The sequence below is a fragment of the Brassica oleracea genome, unplaced genomic scaffold, assembly GCF_000695525.1.
Source record: "Brassica oleracea var. oleracea cultivar TO1000 unplaced genomic scaffold, BOL UnpScaffold01014, whole genome shotgun sequence".
Classification (NCBI taxonomy): domain Eukaryota; kingdom Viridiplantae; phylum Streptophyta; class Magnoliopsida; order Brassicales; family Brassicaceae; genus Brassica; species Brassica oleracea.
In genome coordinates, this window is record NW_013617590.1 from 16,034 (window position 1) to 37,187 (window position 21,154).

Consider the following 21,154-nt stretch of genomic DNA (forward strand, 5'->3'; position numbering starts at 1 on the left):
GCTAGTTGTATTTGGTTCTCGCAAGCTACCCCGAAGTACGCATTTATGGCTTGGTTGGCTAACTTGAACAGACTGTCTACTATGGATAGGATTGCTCGGTGGAGTCAAGGAGTGGATACTACTTGTGTGCTTTGCAAGAACTCACCGGAAGGCAGGAATCATCTGTTCTTTGAGTGTGCTTATTCATCTCAAGTTTGGGAAAGTCTCAGCAGAGGAATCATGGGAACTTCTTTCACAAACTCTTGGTCTGATATAGTGCAAATAATTGTTAGAAGATCAATGGAAAAGAAGCTGCTCTTTTGTCTCAGGTACACTTTTCAGATTGCAATTCATGCACTGTGGCTTGAGAGAAATAGAATCAGGCATGGAGAAAAAATGATGCCATTGATAATTTTGAAGAAAATGTTGGATAAGGGAGTGAGAAACAAGTTGAGTCAGTTGAGATCAAGGAGAGTGAAGGGAATGGAGGATACATTACAAGTATGGTTTGGCACAAGAGGGTGATAGTATTAAGGAGTAATCTCAGTACATAAATTAGAGTAAAGGATGCACTTTTGATGTATAAAAGTTTTTTTTGATGAATAAAAATTTAACATTTATTCAAAAAAAAAAAAAAACTTCAGTTGACTTTATTAAATTTCCTATAGCATTTCTACCCGAGTCTTCTTCGGTTACCGCGTCTTCTATTTCTTCATCTGCGAGAAGTGGATTGCAATTGCAACTCTTTTGCTTTTGCAGAAGATTTAGCAAGTCTTTCTTGAAGGAGTCGTTTTCCAAATAGTGTCACTATTGAATCGTAAATTTGTCTAGATCCAATTGATCTTCTTCTTATCCATCTAAAGAAACCAAAAAGACAAACTTATTGGACCCCGGAGCAAGCTCCCCTGTTCTGCTACTTTCCTTTAGGACCATGGTTGATGTCTGATTGGTTGAAGATGGGGCAGCCTCAATAGGCGGAGAATCAATCGTTTCATTCATATATATAATTGTTGAAGACACTTACATGTTCTCAAGTACTGAGATAGTAGCCAAAGATACTAGATTATCCGCATCAGTATGGATGACATTGTCGACCACACTTGATTCATTTATTTCTTCAAGGCAAGGGTCTGGAGTAGAAACCTCATCACAAGTTTGAGGTGTATCATCTTTATTTGTAGCTGGCTTTGGTAATGTTGTATGGCTTCCATCGCTTTGCTTTTCATGATGAGATGATGACCTAGTTGGAATAACTGTGGTGGATTTTGCTTGAAGAGATACCTTGGCATGTGATTGGGATGCGTTTGAAATGTCAGATGGTATTCTCTAAATTTCCCTGTCTGGCGCTGCAGCATCAACAGATTATGCAAATACATGGGCAATTGATGTAACCTTACTTCCAGTACCTGATGTTATCTTTTGACCATACATAGATAAACACCTCTTTTGTTTATGACCAAATTGACCGCCATCTTTCACAAGAAGTAGGGAACCAAGAGTATTCCACACCAACCAAGAAAAAATCAATTTTTTTGTGAGAATGATTTGTCGAGCTCAACTTCCACCATAACTTCATAAGGTCTAACCACGGTTTGTAAGATATCAATAAGTTTTTTTATTCTTAGTATTTCTAACTGGAGGACATCCAATCTATTCTTTCGTCTTTCTTCCTCTATCTACACTATTTGACCATTGGAAAAAGCTGCTTCTTGGTATCACCAGGTGACAAAACCCTACCTCCATCTCCGTTTCTTCTTCGACAAAGCTGCCACCTCCGTCGCGGTTTCGTCCAGTGAACTCAGTCAAAGAGATCTAAGCCCTTTCCACCTTTCGTCCTTATTCTTTTTCTATGGATTTAAAGGATTCTTCTTATGCTCATGTTCAGTGTGAAGAGGATATTCATCTCCATGATACCAGTGCTGACTCCTCCGAAAAAACTCTTCTAGAGCCGGATCCCCGCTGGCCATATCTGAAGAAGTGGTCGGTGACTGCCTCTCCTTCTCCTCAACTTCCTCTGTCCGTTCCTCCTCTTCTGAAATCAAAAACTCTTGAACCGGAAGATGATGTACCGCCCAGCCGTTAATGAACTCCTCTTTTTCTCCAGAATCGGGAGAGGAAATCATCACTTCCTCTAAAGAGATGGTCTCCTTGACACATAACCATTCGCAGGTGACGACGATTCAAGACCCTAAGAATGCTCGGGAGGGTATGATTGATCCTCAACAAATGGTACAAAGAACTATCACAATCAAAAATCAAACAGATACGAGTAATAAATGCATTGTCAGCTTTATTCTGAGAATGTAAGAGCTAACAAACATAAAGTTGATACATATAATAGCTTTTCACATTCTTGAGAAGTTGTTACCGTATATCAACTTTATGTTGTTGCTCTTACATGCTGCTTCCAAGAAGAAGATCAAAAGAAAATTGGAACATGTAAGACCAACAACATAAAGTTGATAAGATATAGGAGCTTTCCACTTTTCAGACCAAAGGATACTAGGTTTTTTATCTTAACGATTCAACAAAAGCTTACATGACTTTGAAGCCCTATGCAAAGAAGCCAACTCCTTGAGTATCTGAGATTTCTCTTCTGAATCCAAATCCCATGCAGAGATTTGTGCAGTCTTTAATCGTTTTGCGGTTCTTAGGATAAAAGCCACCAGTTTCTTCTCTTCCCTTCTTCCATTGTAATAATTCCATTCAAAAGTATTGAGATGAAACGTCAAACATTCAGGAACAGAACTCAGCTGTCCCCAACGACCTTCAACTGGCTTTACGGTACAATTCTACAAGCTTTAGGGAACAAAAGCACTCTTCCGAACACTAACACAAATGATAGTGCATTAGACCAAAAAACTTAACAACTCAAGATAATGAAACAAACGGAGTAAAGAAACCAAATGCAGCAGGGAAAATGTACCTGGTTGAGCATGAGAACTTGTAGTTTAGGAGAACTTTTGAGAATCCAAGTAACGTGATGTTCGGTGATCCATCTGGGTGAAGGGGCAAATTGATGTTCGTTTTGTACATCCAGCTACGTCCAGATAGACCACCCAGCTGAATTTTTAAAAACTCATCTCAAATTCTCATCCAAATGAGGGTGAGTCTTGATGATGCATCTCGATGAAGATATATCTAGTTCAGTAAAAAATGATAAACAACAAAATAATATTTTTAAATCAAAATATTATTTTCAAACCAAAATCATATATTTTTCCATATACATTTTTCCGCCAAACCGAAAAATGCATTTTCTTGCCAAAACTAAAAAACACACTTTTCCGCCAACATCGTAAAAATACGCTTTTCCGCAAAAAAAAAGCGTAAAAACGCATATTTCCATAAAATCGCATTTTTTGGCCAAACCAGTAAAACCACACTTTTTGACCAATACGGTAGAAACACACTTTGTAGCCAAAATCGCAAAAATATTTTTTTCCTGCCAAAACCGGAAAAAGCATTTTCCCGCCAAAACCGGAAAAACGCATTTTTCCGGCAAAATTGCAAAAACGCATGTTCCCGCCAAAACCAGAAAATGCATTTTTCCGTAAAAAACGCACGTTCCCACAAAACACGAAAAAGCATTTTCCTGCCAAAAAAGTATGTTCCCTCCAAAACCGGAAAACACATTTTCCCGCCAAAACCACAAAACACACTTTTTTTTGTCAAAACACATTTTTCCGCAAAAAATATTTTCCGCCAAAAACGAAAAAATGAACGTTTCCCGTAAATAACGCAAAAATGTACTTTTTCCACCAAAACCGCAAAAATATATTTTCCCGCAGAACCACGAAAAAACGTTTTGCCGTCAAACCCTCAAAACACACTTTTTCATCAAAAACACATTTTCCGCCAAAACCGTCACAAAGTATTTTCCGCCAAAACCGCAAAAAACGTATTTTCCCGTTAAAACTACAAAAACACACTTTTTCGTCAAAACACATTTTTTCGCAAAAACGGCAAAAGTTATTTTCCACAAAAACCGTAAAAATGCTATTTTCCGCCAAAATTTTTAAAAATATATTTTAGTCATTTCATTAACAAGTCCACCTAGATGCAGATGCAAGTTAAAAAATAAAATGCAAACGAACATAGTTGCATTAAGATGATTCACGTGGATGCACATACAGAATGAAGAAACGAACAATAGACAGATGGTGCATTTGGATAAGACATCTAGATGGACCATCTAGATGCATCTTCCAGATGTACAAACGAATAGGGCCTAAGTAGATCCCACCACTTTGAGCTGAACCATTGAATGATTAAACAAGCATAAAGATAGGCGCTTGACTGCTGTAAGAGATCTCATGAGCTTCTCAGGACTATTGCAAACAAGTTTAACATGTGCCTCCACCAACTGAGGCATATACTCACTCAAACACAAATGACCATAGTCAAAGATATCTACATAGTTCAAGTACTTCGAAGACGGGACATTAATGGCAACTCTATCATTGTAAGACTCATTTTCTACTTTATCAGAGTATACCTCATAATCCCTATACTGATAAAGTACGTACAGATAAGCTCTCCAAGGAATGCATTACAACAGAAACTGCGCTTTCTTGGGTTACAAGGATAAACTTCATTTGCCTTTTGTTTTCCATCTTGCTAAATGGTAACTTAGATTTGAAATTAAACACTTATTATTTTATTTGGACTGAAAAGAAAACTAGTTTAATTATTGTATTTGGACTGAACAAAAACCTAATGGCACTAAAAAGATTATAAACAATTAAAGCCCATAAAACGTCAACAAAATAACAATAGCTTAAGGTGTTTAATCCGGTAAAACTGAAGCATTTAAAACTGAACCGAACTAAAATTGAGAAAATAGTTTGAATTTGGTATTACCAAATAAACTGAATGGATTTTATTTTAAGAAACTATAGTATATGAATATGATTCAGTATATTATTTGTTCCAACCGAATAAACAAAAAAAAAACCAATTAATTAAAATATATTAGTATACTTATATGCAAACTTTATAATAATCTGTATTTGGATCAATATTTCCAATAAGAATCAAAAAAACTAGCTATAATATTAGTCATTAAATCATAAACTAAATATAAGATAAACGTAATTATGATATTATTAGTAGATATTATTAATATCAATTGTTAGTATCTATTTATTAATTAAATATTCTAAATATCATGATAAACATATATTAAAATATATTTTTAAAAATAATAATAGTAATTAAACTAATGATTTATCCTAAAATCATGTAAAATCATAAAAAGTGACAAATAAGCAAATTCACTAAAATCATAGAAACAAATGACAAGTAAGTAAATTCACTTTTCAAATAATAGTATGAATTACAACTTACTATAATCTATCATAGCCATGGATTTTTATTGTTTTTTGCACAAAGGAGAGCTAAAAGGGTAAATTAGAAAATCACTATTTCAGCTAAATTTATTCATAATTATCTAAAATAACTAACTACCATATCAGCTGACACTTGGCTAATTTACTATGAAACACTGAAGTTTATTAACTTTTATCTGATTTGTTTCATTTCATAGCTAATTATTTACTAGGTGGCATATTAATTTACCAAGAAAACATGTAAATCTATTAATGAATTTCAACTATATAATATCAAAGCTAATTTAATAAGTGAAATATTAATTTTGTTAATCTGAAATAATCATTGGATTTATAGATGGAATCAAAGGAACTTACAAAACATGTGATTCGAAAAGGGTTAAGAGCCTTCTCTTACCAATATGTTTTGATTAGGGTCCTTCATGTCTTCTCTCATTCAACCATAAAAGTATGTCTTCTTGTTGGTACATATTTTCTAGATTCATTCACATAAGTTTTAAACTGGTTCCACTGTGATTTTTAATGATACGTTCTATGGTTTTTGAGTGTACTGCAGAAACAAAGGAAGTATCAAGGATTGTTTAGGATGAGCAATATCAATGACTTTCCTGACGATTTACTGGTGAAGATATTGTCACACATTCCGACAAAAGATGTCGTGGCCACAAGTCTATTGTCTAAACGATGGAAGTTTCTATGGATGTACACGACGAGACTAGAATATGATCAAGAATATCACTATGCTAAGAGAACTGTTTTTTCAAGATTTGAAGACAAGTATCTGCTTTCACATCAGCATCCTGTTCTTGAAAGCCTACACTTCAAATTCAAGACAAGGTATGCTTATATAGAGATTGGATTGTGGATTCGAACTGCAGTGTCAGGCCTTGAATACGCGAGCTTACGCCTGAATGTGGTGATTTTTTCTTTTTGCCAAAATGTGAATATTCGTATTAATGAAACTGGTTCTTCAGAGTTACAATATATTGATCCAATTAAAATATGGAGGGCTTATATTTTATAAGGCCGGACTATATATACAACCTACTTTTAATATCCCTATAGTCTTGAGGCTGAAATTGCTTTACAGCAAATAAACTTGATATTACTAAAGCAAGGCTTTTTTTTTTTGATCAACAAGCAAGGCTTATTTAAACAAAGAAAAAAAGTCAGGTCTGGTCTGGTCTGTGAATTAGGGTTTCAACTTTGACGGTGTGGCCGATCTGGGATCAGTATAAGATACTTATACTCCTGATTTATTTCCTCGAATTTTATCGTTCCCTTAGCTGAATCAATTCAATATCCTCGTTTATATCATTAGGCTAATTCAGAATAATGAGGAAGGAGAAAGCACTTCAGTGAGTTGCCTGAAGAATTACTCCTAAAATATTGTCATCCGTTCCAACAAAATATATTGTGGCGACGAGTCTTGTCACAAGAAGTTGGAGATGTCTCTGGACTAAGGTGTCCAGACTCACGTACAATGCTCCGTATGACCCTGATAAGACTACTGGATTCTTAGGGTTTGTTAGAAAGTCTCTGCTTTCACATCAGCCTCATGCTCTTGAAACCCTGTACATCGATTCATTTGTCATAGATATTAGACCGTGGATTAGAACCGATGTTCTATGCAACCTACGCGAGCTCGAGGTTGATGCTGATTATAGTGCTGGATATATCAAATTGCCTTCTGTCTTGTTTACCTGCCAAAAACTTGTTGTCTTAAAACTCAGAGGCATGATCGAAATGAAACTTCCTTCGACGGTCTGTCTCCCATCCCTCAAAACTCTGCACTTGTTGCACTTGACGCTTCTCAACGACGAATCCAGTTGCCCTCTACTTTCTGACCTCAGAGTGGAACATGTTGTGATGCCAAGGTTGCATATCGTAATGCCTTCGTTACAGAGATTGACCATCGTAACAAAAAGTTGCTCCGAACACTCGCCTAATTTACTGTATTATTACATTAGGAGTTTAGAGACAAGCACACCTTCTTTGAACTACTTAAACATTCAAGAGTTTCTGTCCGTATTCTATGTGAGGGTTAGAATCAGATCTCCATGGAACTTTGAGGTAATATTTTTCATTCCACTTCGTTTTTTTAACCATCACAAAAATAAGAAATCTTGTTTATTTTTTGTTTTATTCTAGGATACAAGCATCTACGGTCTGATTGTACATAGAACTGTCAATTGGTTGGGCAGCCCATGGGCAAACCCATTCAAAATAAATATGGGCGGGCCGCAGTTACACTCAAATACTATATGGGCTAATTGGGTTAAAAACCAACTTTGCCCATGGGTAAACTGGTCTAAACCAATGGGTGTTGGGTTGGCCCAAAACAATTACTTTCTAGGGTTACGTTGATTTTGGGGGAAAGTTCAGAAACTTCAGATTCCAGACGATTTCTTCTGCGATAGTCTTCTTCCTTCCCTGATCTCTTTTTTTCTTTCCCAGATTCTCGTACACACGAATCAGTCCTTACTCCTTGTCTTTAGTTATATGAATCAAGGTAAGTTTCGATTCATTCATTTTCTGATCAAAAACGACGATTTCACCGAGACCCTTAAAACTAAATCTCGTTTTTGATTGAAGGTTTCTCTTCTGGATAAAGACGTCATCTTCTTCTAAGGTAACTCTATCATATTTCAATGTTGTTTAATATTTAAAGTGGGCTTAAATTGAATTTAAACAGATTTGGACCAATACTTAAATTGCTTATAAATGGACGGGTTTGGGTTGTCCAGTTGGGTAATAGGTGTTATTGGGTGTGAGTGTTGTTGGGTGTGGGCTAAATATGGGTGTGGGTGTTTTGAGCCCAGAAAAAAAAACACCCAATTGGACATACCCATTTGGGTGCGGTCCAACCCAACTGACAGGCCTAATTGTACAGTTGGAGCTGAGTACGTGCAGAGACGTATTTGAAGAATTGCTTATATATTTGCTCAATTGTGCTACAAACTTATCGGTTCTCAAGATTAACAATGTAAATTTAATTTAATATGTTTTTTTTTTGGGTAAAATGTTAATATGTTTTTCTTTTGAAACTTGATTATCTTATGATATAATTACACTGACATTATTTTTACTCTGGTCTTCGAAATTCACTCCCTTGGATCGCTGGAAGCCGCCTAGTTCTGTTCCTACATGTTTGCTTTCGACTCTTAAAATTCTGGAGTGGATTGGATACAACGGGACATGTGCAGACAAGGATCTGGTGAGTTATCTCCTGAAGCATGCACTATGTTTGAAAACGGCAAAAATCTTCACTGAATCATGTGGCTTGTTCGAGAAGGAACCAAAGATGGATGACTTATTTTCTAGGCCAAGAGGTTCTACAACTTGCATGCTTGTGTTGGAGTAATGAATGAAACAGTAACAGAAATTCACTGCAGCATAACAACTTGTTACTTCATATACTTGTTAGCTTGATATGCTTATCACTTCCTTGCGCAGAGAGTCAGAAATTAAGTTCTTACTGTTTCTAATTGTTTTGCTTCAGATCTCAATAAGTTTTTTATTCTTGTTATTAGTATTCTAATTGGAGGACTTCTAAGCTATTTTTTGTCGTCTCTCTTCCTCCAGTTATTGACCATTGAAATAGCTTCTCTTCCAAAGGAAAGACGTTTTTGTTGGTTACAAGTATCAACTTTAATAGTATTGATTTTCCTTCTTGCTAAATGGTAAGAACATCAGCATTGTATGAGAAATTAAGTCAGAGAAATTAAGTCTTCATTTTTTAACCGAACAATCCATTAGCAGATTTTCTCTAGCAACTATTAGCAATTATACATTTGTCATGCAAGTCTTTTTAATTTGGTCAGGAGTCTCTTGATAAAAAAAAACCTTGTCTCCTATCTCTCATCCTTCATTCATTTTTAGTTGTGAGAAACTGTGTAGTCTGTGTTAGAGATTTGCAATGGGGATAGCCTAATGGACCAAAAGTTTTTAACGAGACAAAGAAGAAAACCTATGAACGATGAAGCAGAATCAAAAAGAAAGATACTTTCGCCATAAGAGTGTCCCTTATATGTGAAGCACAAATGACAATGCTGGCCTCTCCAAACATGTTAAACGCTTACAAAGAGACTGAGGCTCTGCGCAAATGGGTAATTCTTTCTCAAGCTGAGGAAGCTTTCTTCTTCCAAAGATCGACTGTCCAATGGATGGCTCTAGGAGACAATAGCAATGGATTTTATCATCGAGTGTCAAAATCTTTTTATTTTATTAGCAAGTGCAGTTCTTCTCTTCGTCTATTTTCAGACTTTCTCCTGCTGAATTTTACTATGAAGGTCTATTTATGGTCATAGCCTACCCAAATTAAGAAGTCTGCCTTCTGTAACCAATAACCAGTAAATACAGGTAAGAACTTTTCCAAAAAGTTCAGGAACATTTCCCAAATTTTAATTTGGTGGTATACCCTAGTTAGTACTATTTATTTTTAAATATGATAATTTGCAAAAACAAAATGGCAATATTCAGTTTTTGTATCTATTAAAAATAAAAGAGAGTCTGGGAACAATATTTAAATATACTTCAAAATTTTAGTTTTTCACCAAAGGTTTAGCAAATAAACTTCATAAGTAACCAAAGTCTAAGCGTTTATAAAGTAAAATAAAAGATCAGCTCCGGTCTCTGGATTTGGGTTTCCAGCTTTCACCGTGTGGCCTCTGGGATCAGTGAGAGGTACTTATACTTGATTACGACCCATAACTAATAAAAAGGTTAGTTTCTGCTCTTCTAATCTATGAATTTCTGTGTTCAATCGTATTGTAAACAAAACGATGATTTGACTACTTTTTCGTTTTTTTTCTAGAGACTTTGTTTTTTTTTTCCTACGCGTGTCTTATCAAGTAGAAGAAGAAGAAGCACTTAAGAGAGAAGGTTTTGTTTTAATAACAATGGGAAATATCAGTGAGTTGCCAGAAGATTTACTGCTAAGGATATTGTCATTCGTTCCAACAAAAGATATTGTGGCGACGAGTCTTGTCTCGAAAAGTTGGAGATCTCTCTGGACAAAAGTGTCCAGACTCACCTACGAGGCTACGTTTGACCCTGATAAGTTTACTGGATTCACACGATTCTTAAAAGAGTCTCTTTCACATCAGCCTCATGCTCTTGAAACCCTGCACATAGGCGTATGTCCACTGCGCATAGATATTAGACCGTGGATTAGAACCGATGTTCTATGCAACCTACGCGAGCTCAACGTTGATGTTGGTATTTTTGGACATATCAGTTTGCCTTCAGTCTTGTTTACCTGCAAAAAACTTGTTGTCTTGAAACTCAAAGGCAGGATCGAAGTGAGTGTTCCTTCGATGATCTGTCTCCCATCCCTCAAAACTCTACATTTTTTCCACTTGAGGCTGTTCAACCACGAATCTATTCATAGGATTTTATCAAATTGCCCACTACTGTCCTACCTCAGGCTGGAACATCGTGTTATGTCAAAGTTGCATATCGTAATGCCTTGGTTACAGAGATTGACCATCGTAACAAATAGTAGCTGCGAACCCTCGCCTACTTTGCTGGATTGTTATATTCGGGGTTTAGAGATAAGGACACCTTCTTTGAAGTACTTAAACATTCAAGATTTTTTTTTTTTTTTGATTAACCTGGGGGTATCCCAGGCCCATGGAGAGGCCCAGACTAATCCCCAAGGGGAGGGTTAACATTCAAGATTTGCTGTCTAAATTCTGTGTGAGGGTTAGAATCAGATCTCTATCGAACTTCGAGGTTATCTTTTTCACTGCACTTCGTTTCTTTTTCTTTTCTGTATTTTAATGTTGTAACCATCACAAAAATAAGAAATCTTGTTAATTTTTTCTTTTGTCTAGGATACAAGCATCTACCGTCGGATTGTATATTTGGAGCTGAGTATGTACACTGGCGTATTTGAAGAATTGCTTATATATTTGCTCAAAAGTTCTATGAACTTATTGGTTCTCAAGATTAATAGTGTAATTTCTTTTTAATATGTTTTTCCTTAAAACTTGATTATCTTATAGTATACATACACTGACATTATTTTTACTCTGGTCTTAGAAATTCACACCCCGGGATTGCTGGAAGCCGCCTAGTTATGTTCCTACATGTTTGCTTTCGAGTCTTCAAACTCTAGAGTGGAAAGAGTACACAGGAACATGCGCAGAAAAGGAGCTGGTGAGTTATCTCCTCAAGCATGCACTATGTTTGAAAACGGCAAATATCTTCACTGAATCATGTGACTTGTTCGAGAAGCAACCAATGCTGGATGACTTACTTTCTATGCCAAGAGGTTCTACAACTTGTTTGCTTGTGTTGGAGTAATTAAATGAAATTGTAAGTAACTAATTTAAAGTTATATTTTTTATTTGTTAAAATGGTTATTAATTTTTATAGATTTTCCCATATATTACTATAAATATTAGAATGTTCTAAATTAATTTTTTTTTATAAAACGCTATTTTCATTTCATAGCTGATTTACTAGCTAGCATATTAACTTTTTATTAACGCTGGATATAATATGCTATTACAAATTCTGAGAGGTTTACCAAGGTTTGGTGAGAGGCTTTTTTGGCCATAGAACAAATCCTGACTGGTCTCAGACGCTCAATGCGATCAAATGGAATAGGTTCAGTCGACTTGATTCTATCCTACCACATTTGGAGGGAGAAAAATGCACGATGACATCGGGAAAACTAGACATCTACAAATCAGATGCGTAAAGCTATCGATAGGAGGATGAGAAACAAAATAGTGTCACTGAAGTATGGCATGCAGCATCGAAATGCGGCCTTCTGCCAATTCACAGGCTAGTTAGGAAGTTGGTTTATATAGTTTTCATCTTATTTAAAAAAAAAAAAAAATTTCCACAGTACCATCTACATAGCTTCTTTTGTAAATGTAATTCTTTCTCAAGATGGATTAATAAATTTGAAATTTCATCAAAAATACTCTGAGAAATATTATAGACGATTCAACCGCCGACAATTCTACATGTCTTATAGGGATTCACGCTTGTCTGCATCACCTGGGCGGCCCTATCTGATCCACGCTTGACGGTACCCTTGTGCTATGTTGCATATCTCTTTTTTTTTAACGCTGGATAATTATGCTATTACAACTATGAGAAATATTACATACGATTCTACAGCCGACAATTCTACCTGCCGTATGAGAATTCACGCTTGACTGCACCACCTGAGCCACCATATGGGATCCATGTTTGATAGTACTCCTTGCGCCATGATGCAGATCTCTTGTAAGCCTTTTCTCCTTTAATTCGCATAATTCCGCCTTCTCGAGGAATTGAAACCCACACTTCTTGGTGTAGAAGCATTAATGAACCCTTGGTCAAACCACTTGGGCTTCCACGTGTTGCATATCTCTTGTAAGCCGTTTTTTTCATTAATTTGCATAATTCTGTATTTTCTGGGAATTGAAACCACTGGACCAAGGAGATTTCTACCTCTGGCATATTAACTTCGCATGTAAAACTATTAATGAATTTCAATTTTTTAAAATGAATTTCAATTTTATGATATTATAGCTAATTTACTAGGTGAAATATTAAATTTGTTAAATATGAAAATCCTTATAAACTAGGGAAAATATTTTGATTTATAGATGGAATCAGAGGAACTTACAAAACAAGGGATTCGAAAAGGGTTAGGCCTTTCTCTTACCTAAGATGTTTTTATCAGGGTTTGTTGGTGCATCTTTTCTGGATTCATTCACATAGGTTTTGTCTGGTTCCACTGTGATTTTTAATGATAAGTTCTATGGTTTTTGTTTTTGAGTGTACTGCAGAAACAAAGGAAGTATCAAGGATTGTTTAGGATGAGCAATATCAATGACGTGCCTGACGATTTACTGGTGAAGATATTGTCACACATTCGACAAAAGATGTCGTGGCCACAAGTCTATTGTTTAAACGATGGGAGTTTCTATGGCGTACATGACGAGACTGGAATATGATCAAGAATATCACTATGCTAAGAGAATTGGGTTTTCAAGATTTGTTGACAAGTCTCTGCTTTCACATCAGCATCCTATTCTCGAAAGCCTCCATTTCAAATTCAAGACAGGATATGCTTATAGAGAGATTGGATTGTGGATTCGAACTGCAGTTAGGCGTGAAATACCCGAGCTTACACTCGAATGTGGTGATATCTTGATCCAACTACCATTAAGGTTGCTAACATGCAAAACACTTGTGATCTTGGATCTCAAAGGTTGGATCGATCTGAACATTCCTGTGACTGCCTCTCTACCTTCACTTAAGACTCTTCACATTGTCCTCCTGAGGAAATCAAATTATGAACACTTTCTAGGATTTTATCAAGTTTTTCTCTTCTTGTTGATCTCATGGTGGAACAAAGAACAAGCAATGCTATATCAACGCTTGATATTGCAGTACCTTCATTGCAGAGATTGTTCATTAGAACAGTAACTAAAAAGGACAATGGCTTAAGATATTCTCCACACGAAAAGTCTATTCCAAAGGTTATGATAAATGCTCCTTGTTTGAAGTACTTAAACATTGATGACCGGGGTAACGACTTTAATGTCATTAAGGACTTGACTCAAGTGGTGGAGGCAACTATAAACGCCAAACAAACATCTACCAAAGTTTTCCTCATGTATCTAACCAGCTCGGTCAAGCGTCTTTTGTTATATTCACTGAGATTGGAGGTTATAATACAGCACTCAACTGGTCCTAGTTATCGTTTATTTAAACCATTAGCACCGTAAAGCTTTTTCTCCCCTTTCAGGATATGGATCCTAGTATCTTCTGTAAGCTTGTAAACTTGGAGTTATGCACATCTACATGTGGGTGGTTGAAGTTACTTGCTAACTCACGTCTCAAGGTTTTCAATGTGATGTAGATTCCACAACTTTGATTTAAATTATATGTTCTTTTAGTTTTGGTTCTCATCATAATAGAATGTTTTTTTTCACTCTGGTCTTAGAAGCATTCTAACTCGTGGATCTGTCCACTGGATCGTTGGGACGTGCCGAGCTGTGTTCCGGAATGTATGATGTCCAGTCTTTAAACACTAGAGTGGAGAGGATACTTAGAAATAGATATCTCCTGAAGCATTCGCTGTGTTTGAGGACGGTGAAAATAACTCCTACAAAGAAATGCATCAGATGTTCGAGGTCTTAGCTTTTGTATTAATAGGTTCAAAGGCATGCAAACTTGTGTTTGATTATGAAGTTACTGTGCTATATAAAGGACATATGATGTTGCATTTGTTTGATCCAAAAACGGTGTTTATGCTGGTGATGTTTGTTGGAATCAATCAATAAAGAATCTAAAGACAAAAGATTAGATTTTTGAGGTTTAGGAGAAATCTTGAAAGAATCAAATGAGAAATGAACATCAAAAGGAGTTTATTGATCAAAGATTGTATTACAAGAATGGTTTCTAGTGTAAAGTAATCTAATAATCCATAAACCCTTTGTAATAAATGTTCTAAGTCTAAAATGGAGAAGAGAAGATCCCTTGCTAAAGAGAGGTGTCTCTTTATTTATACAAGGAATAAGCTAGGGTTTCCTAACAAATTGGGCCTAATTCATTGTCTTGATGGGCCTTGAGAGAGGTTGTAAATCCACCCCCAACAGTAAGCCCCCCAAGTTCGTAGAGAGAGATGAAACCGATCTTTGCGAATTTTACGAATAGGGTTTATGAGACAATGAACTAGGCACATACCCATGTCGCAGACGATTGTCATGAACGGGCCGTCATGGTTAGGTTGCCATAGATGAAGTGTCATAGATGGACCGTCTCGGGCGAGCTGTCATCGACATACTTCTGATTTCGATCAGACTTCTTACTCCGGGATGGTTGCGCGAACGATCTGTGAGGACAGTGTTCTGAACCACCAGAGCAAGTTGCCATGGATGAAGCGTCAATCGACTAACTGCCAAGAACAAGTCGCCATATACATCATCATGAACGTACCACCATGGACGAACCGTCACAATCAAATCACCACGGTGGACATGTCTTTGCGGTATTGTTGTGATCCATGTGTAGATGGAGTGGTGGAGTTGGGGACAGTCTCGCTTGAGCCGTGACAAGTGATGAAGCTAGAGGTCAAGCCGGGTGCCGAGCATCAATTGTCCTGAGTAAAGCGCGTGACGGAGGTGACATTAGCTAGGCTGCTTCTCGGCATTGAGTCGTTGTTACCATTGGGGCTGCTTATAGTCATCACTTATCTTGTCGCCAAGTTGCTCTTGTTTGAGCTGAGATGCTGCGGCGAAAGCATGCGGCTTCATATAGGTCCAGCCTCCTCAACACTAATTTATTGATTTACTCGTTTTCTTGTGGTGCAAGTCTCTCATAGTCCGCAAACGATGCCGAGAAAAATAGTGGGCCAAGGAAATGCCTTGTTGTCATTATTGCAGCTGACTTTTAAAGTGGAGCTTTGACCGGCAAGTGGTTTTGTCGGTAGATGATAAATTGGTAAACTGCCAAAGAAGAGTTGAAGTCTTGATGAGCTGTCATGTTTGACTTTATCTTTGTTCCTCACTGTTGAGAGCTCGTTTTCTTTTGTAAGCTCTTCTTCGTATTTCTTTGAGATGACAAACTCGTATACTCGGAGAGTTCATGTTCAAAGCGGAGGTTAAGCATGAAGCGTCGAGAGAGTACCACAGACCTAGTGAGGAAGATAACTTAGGAGTGTGCATGAGCTTGAGCCTCTTGATCCTCGAACTTGAGCTCGAGCTTCTTGATGGCCAACGTGCATGCATGATCTTTAGCCTCTTGACCGTGGAGCAAGTGATGGAGCTTTAAGCCCGCAAGAAGCTTCCGTTGATGGAGCTTTGAAGACATCATGGTGATGAAGCCATAAGAAACCGGGTGCCGAGATCACATGATCGCCTCTGTTTCTCGGTTGTGTACTGCATGAGCTTGAACTTAAATAGTTGTTTGGCGTTGACTTGTGCCTAGTCAAGCACATGACTGTTCCTCGGCGTCAACCCGCACGAGCTCAAGGCTTCTGTCGCAACAAGAGCAGCCATCGACGAGGTGAGACGAGATGGACCTTGAACGGAGGCACGCGAAACGAGGCCTTGAAGAGCTTGCCGGTAACGACGTGCTTGTCTAGAGAGCTTACTCGAAGAAGCAAGACCTTGTTGGAGAGGTTGTCGTCGACATGATCATAACCAATTGAACCTTCTCCTCGTCATGAAGGAGCTCTCCTCCTATTCTCTCGCTCATGCCAAGGTTAAAGCCTTTGTCGGGTAGAAAGATGCGACTAATTCTTTTTGCTGTGTGAAAGCAAAGGTCAGAGCTGTCCTCGGGATTCTTGGGATACGGCGATCTCGTGATGAAGAAGAGACAGCACTTGCTACGGCGGTCTCGTCTTAAAGATGAGGTAAGAACTTCCTGTCACTTGGTTCGTCTTTAACGAAGACGAGGAGCTTGTACTATCCTGTCAGTGTGGCGAGCTTGTGTGATGCAGTGATCGAGCTCGTTTATCAGACGAGAGCCAACAATGAGCGGGGTCTATAAGCTTCCGAGCTGACTGTTATGGCCTAGCCCTTAGTTCACCGTGAAATTAGGCTCCGTTCTATTAAACAAAGACATTAGAAGTTGAAAATAATTCGTAAGAAATTATTTAATAATGCTTTGGAGAGTTATGCAAGCTAGCTTGTCAATTATCTATGGGAAACAATCGTTCAAAGGATGCAATGATTTATAACATTGACTCAGCAAATGAATAATTGATAAATAATTAATCAAGAATCTACGACTTGCACAAAGTGTGAAGTATTATTTAGTGGTAATTGATAATTGACCAAAATATTGAAAAGGAGACTTATCTCTTTTTTTTTTATCGGCAATTTTGATGGAGATATCTTGTGCCGATCTGGAGGGATTTCGAACTGGAACAGCCATTGTTGCTTCATGTTATTATCAGCCCACCAAGTGTTCGATCAAAGTCCCACAAGAAGAAAGCAAAAGCTTCCATGAGAAAGCTTCATCTTTTAGCTTGAGATGAAGTTAGATCTAGGATTTTCCCAAGTTTGATATGCTTTGAAGATAGTTCTTCTTGTCCCCCTCTCTCTAGCGCCAACTGTTTGATCCAAAAACGGTGTTTATGCTGGTGATGTTTGTTGGAATCAATCAATAAAGAATCTAAAGACAAAAGATTAGATTCTTGAGGTTTAGGAGAAATCTTGAAAGAATCAAATGAGAAATGAACATCAAAAGGAGTTTATTGATCAAAGATTGTATTACAAGAATGGTTTCTAGTGTAAAGTAATCTAATAATCCATAAACCCTTTGTAATAAATGTTCTAAGTCTAAAATGGAGAAGAGAAGATCACTTGCTAAAGAGAGGTGTCTCTTTATTTATACAAGGAATAAGCTAGGGTTTCCTAACAAATTGGGCCTAATTCATTGTCTTGATGGGCCTTGGGGGAGGTTGTAAATCCACCCCCAACAGCATTTGCACTCAATTTTCTTACAGGTAGAGTAAAGAATTATGAAGCTCAGAAATGTTGAAATATCTTTTTACTGATGATGCTACAAATATTTTAGAACATAGTTAGAGATTCTTATGTTCTCTAAAATATCTGATTATTTGAATCGAGAGAGATTTTCATATTATTGGAGAGTGTTTGAGAACTCGAAGTCTTGGACCATACGTGTTTGAGTAATTTCAGAAGTGTTTTACACCACGTTAGGGTGCATGTACAGAGAGCTCTAGATGTTTAAGATGAAGAAAGAAAATGACAGGAGGAGATAAACCCTGTCAATCAAAGCAAATATTTCGGATAATGTAATGAGACAAAGAAAAGCTTATGACATGATTGGACTTGATTATGTTTCTCACCTGATCAGTGGCACAAAACAGACAAAGATGACACACTGGAGCAAAGATTTAATCAAATTCTAAGGTTGATCATAAATAGTGTGGATGTTCGCCATGACCAAATCAGACCTAGATTCCAATTTTAAGTATCTCACAATCTTAAAGTTGAAACCTATGCATTGTTGGAGTAAGCTTGAAAAGGAAAGAAGCTTAAGGTGCAAGGCATTATCCTAATCCTTCCGAGTTATGGAGATAGATACATAATATTATTAGGAGTTATCTAAAATTATGTTATCTAATAGGATTAGGATAAATACAAGCTCTATATAAGTAGACGTTGTTTGTGTGACATACCTTGATAGAGTTTGGGATTAAAAGCTTGAGTTTTGAGTTAGTTTCTCAAGTTAATAATAAGAGAGTTATATGATGTCTCGAGTTTTAACCCGATTGTCTAACTGCAAGTGCACAGTAAAGTACGCAGTAGTAATGCGGGATCGAATCCACAGGGACCGATGATCACACGTAGAGTTGCAGACAAGTTAATAGCTACAGCGAATCAAGATATGTTTTTGATGGTTTTTATTTAATTTTCTTAGGTGTCACAAAACATAAACAAGCATGTAAAAAGATTATTTAAACGATTTGAAAACTATTTTAAAACAAACGTTGGGCATTGGGAATTCTCAGGGATTTCTTTTTAATCAAGATACAATTAATGGAAGACACAGGGATATATTAAGAACCGTCTAGAACTCAAACACGATATTAGAATTAACCTACTTCCGTAGCGCTAATTCTCTATGTTATAGAAATCTCCACACTAACTTCCGCTGAGTTTCAATTTCTAAACAAGCATTAAGAACAGGTTCAATATGTTCACAAAGCGCAATAACATCAACTTCCGAGGGTTAAGGACACTTTGCTCATCTAAAGTATTTTCGGAAGTTCAAACAATCACTTTCGGTGCATCAAACAATCTGAAATCATGAACTAAGTGATCAATTCAGTTCAAGCAGTAAGAAATCCATTAGACGAAGAACCAAAACGTAATCCCTTAGTCTACACACGTTTTATGAATCAAAACATCAAGAAATCCCCTATGAGAACCCCTAAACCCAACTAGATGACTACTCACACATAACTAAGCAAGAACAAAACGATTTTGATGAAGAAAACATGATAAGATTGTATTAAAACAGAGTAAAGGTTCAGAAGATCTTCTCCAAATGGTTTTGAGATGAACTCCTTTACAAATCTTCACAAATCACACAAAACAAATACAAAACTCTCAAATCTCTCTCAAGAACTTGTAAATCTCCTTCTTGGTCGTCTCCAATCTTTTCTGAGTCCCAAAAGTCCCCTTCTTTCGTCCCTTATTGAGGGGAGTGGGTAAAAAGGAGTGAAAAGCTCGTTGGTGCGTGTGGAGCCCGTAGAGCGTGGGATCAGTCGATCCTCAGTGGTCGGATCGGTCGATCCAGTGCATGAACCCGTACGGCTTTTCCTCTTAGCTCTGGATCGGTCGATCCACAGACAATGGATCGACCGATCTATGTCCTGTGCGATCAACACTTCTCATTCGGTCCATTGTTCGGTCCATCTTGCTTCTGATAAATCCCGAATGCGTTCTTTTCTTCCAAGCTATCTAGTAACCTGCATATTACACTTAAGAACACCAAAACGCATCAAATAGACCAAAACATTAATTAAAACCGACCATTTAATTGCTCCAAAACGAGTTTAAAACCGTTAAAAACACGGAATATCAACTCCCCCAGACTTGAATCTTTGCTTGTCCTCAAGTAAAGAGGATTAAAATTTGGGAGCTCACTAACCCTCAGTAGACCTTACCTTGGGATTTCGCTAACCACTTAAATCAGAGACTGTCAAGGCATTCATTCCAAATCCCCACCAAGACCGCGCAAACCTTTCCATATTTCAGACCTGCAAGTCTCAGTTTCAAGTAATCAACTCTTTACATTCATTAAAAAGGGCGTGACCTTTCCACCAAAGATATCTCCATCAGGTATAACGGGCTCGGTGTTTGGGAGGCTGTTTTAGTGTTTAATTAGGTGAGGCTCAAGTGTTTGTGGGTATCAGCGATAACAAAAAATGCAAAACATTATGCAAAATCGCTGGAGAAACCGAGTATATTGAGGTGTTGGATGCGTACGAGAGAGGGGACAAGTTCTATCTCTACACTGGAAGAGGACCTTCTTCGGAAGCTTTGCATTTAGGGCATTTGATTCCTTTCATGTTTACCAAGTAAGTTAGATCTTGAAAGCTATTGTCTTTACTCTTTTAAGGTAGATGGGTGGGTCAATGCTTGTTCTTTATACTCTTTGTGTAGATACTTGCAAGAGGCTTTCAAGGTTCCTCTGGTTATACAGCTAACGGATGATGAGAAATGCATGTGGAAGAACTTGTCCGTTGAGGAAAGTCAGAGACTTGCTAGAGAAAATGCTAAAGATATCATTGCTTGTGGGTTTGATGTCACAAAGACTTTCATTTTCTCAGACTTTGACTATGTTGGCGGGTAAGAAAACTCATTTGAATCCCATTTAGATTGTTTTTTTTAATGTGAACTGATGATGATGATGCTTTGCGTGTGTGCTGTAGTGCTTTCTATAAGAACATGCTGAAGGTTGCAAAGTGTGTAACACTTAATAAGGTGAGTTTACTTACTCTCTATCTCATTGAATTGCAACAACGTGGCTAGTATGCTTTATGTTCATTTTTTTTTGTATCTCCTTATCTGCTAGGCTATGGGAATCTTTGGCTTTTCTGGCGAAGATCATATTGGAAAACTCAGTTTCCCTCCTGTGCAGGCATGTCTTTCTGTACCTGTTGGCATGTGCAAGTGTAGTATTATAATGCATAATAGACGGTTTGATAAATAAGTTTCCATATGCATTTGCAGGCAGTTCCATCATTTCCTAGCTCATTCCCACACTTGTTCCCTGGCAAGGACAAGCTCCGTTGCTTGATCCCTTGTGCAATTGACCAGGTGTGCTGT

At 37.3% G+C, this 21,154-nt stretch overlaps 1 protein-coding gene across 1 annotated transcript in view; it reads left to right on the top strand.

Annotated features, from left to right (window-relative positions):
* The window catches only part of LOC106320677 (tryptophan--tRNA ligase, cytoplasmic-like), a gene marked incomplete at its 3' end in the record, with an annotated part of 27,490 nt that extends 6,345 nt beyond the window's left edge, over window positions 1–21,145 (top strand). Inside the window, exons 2-6 of the mRNA XM_013759045.1 lie at window positions 20,211–20,403; window positions 20,489–20,674; window positions 20,758–20,809; window positions 20,901–20,966; window positions 21,059–21,145. Coding sequence (XP_013614499.1) covers window positions 20,211–20,403; window positions 20,489–20,674; window positions 20,758–20,809; window positions 20,901–20,966; window positions 21,059–21,145 — 584 coding nt within the window. The remainder of the gene's footprint in view (window positions 1–20,210; window positions 20,404–20,488; window positions 20,675–20,757; window positions 20,810–20,900; window positions 20,967–21,058) is intronic.
* Window positions 21,146–21,154: the final 9 nt, after the last annotated feature.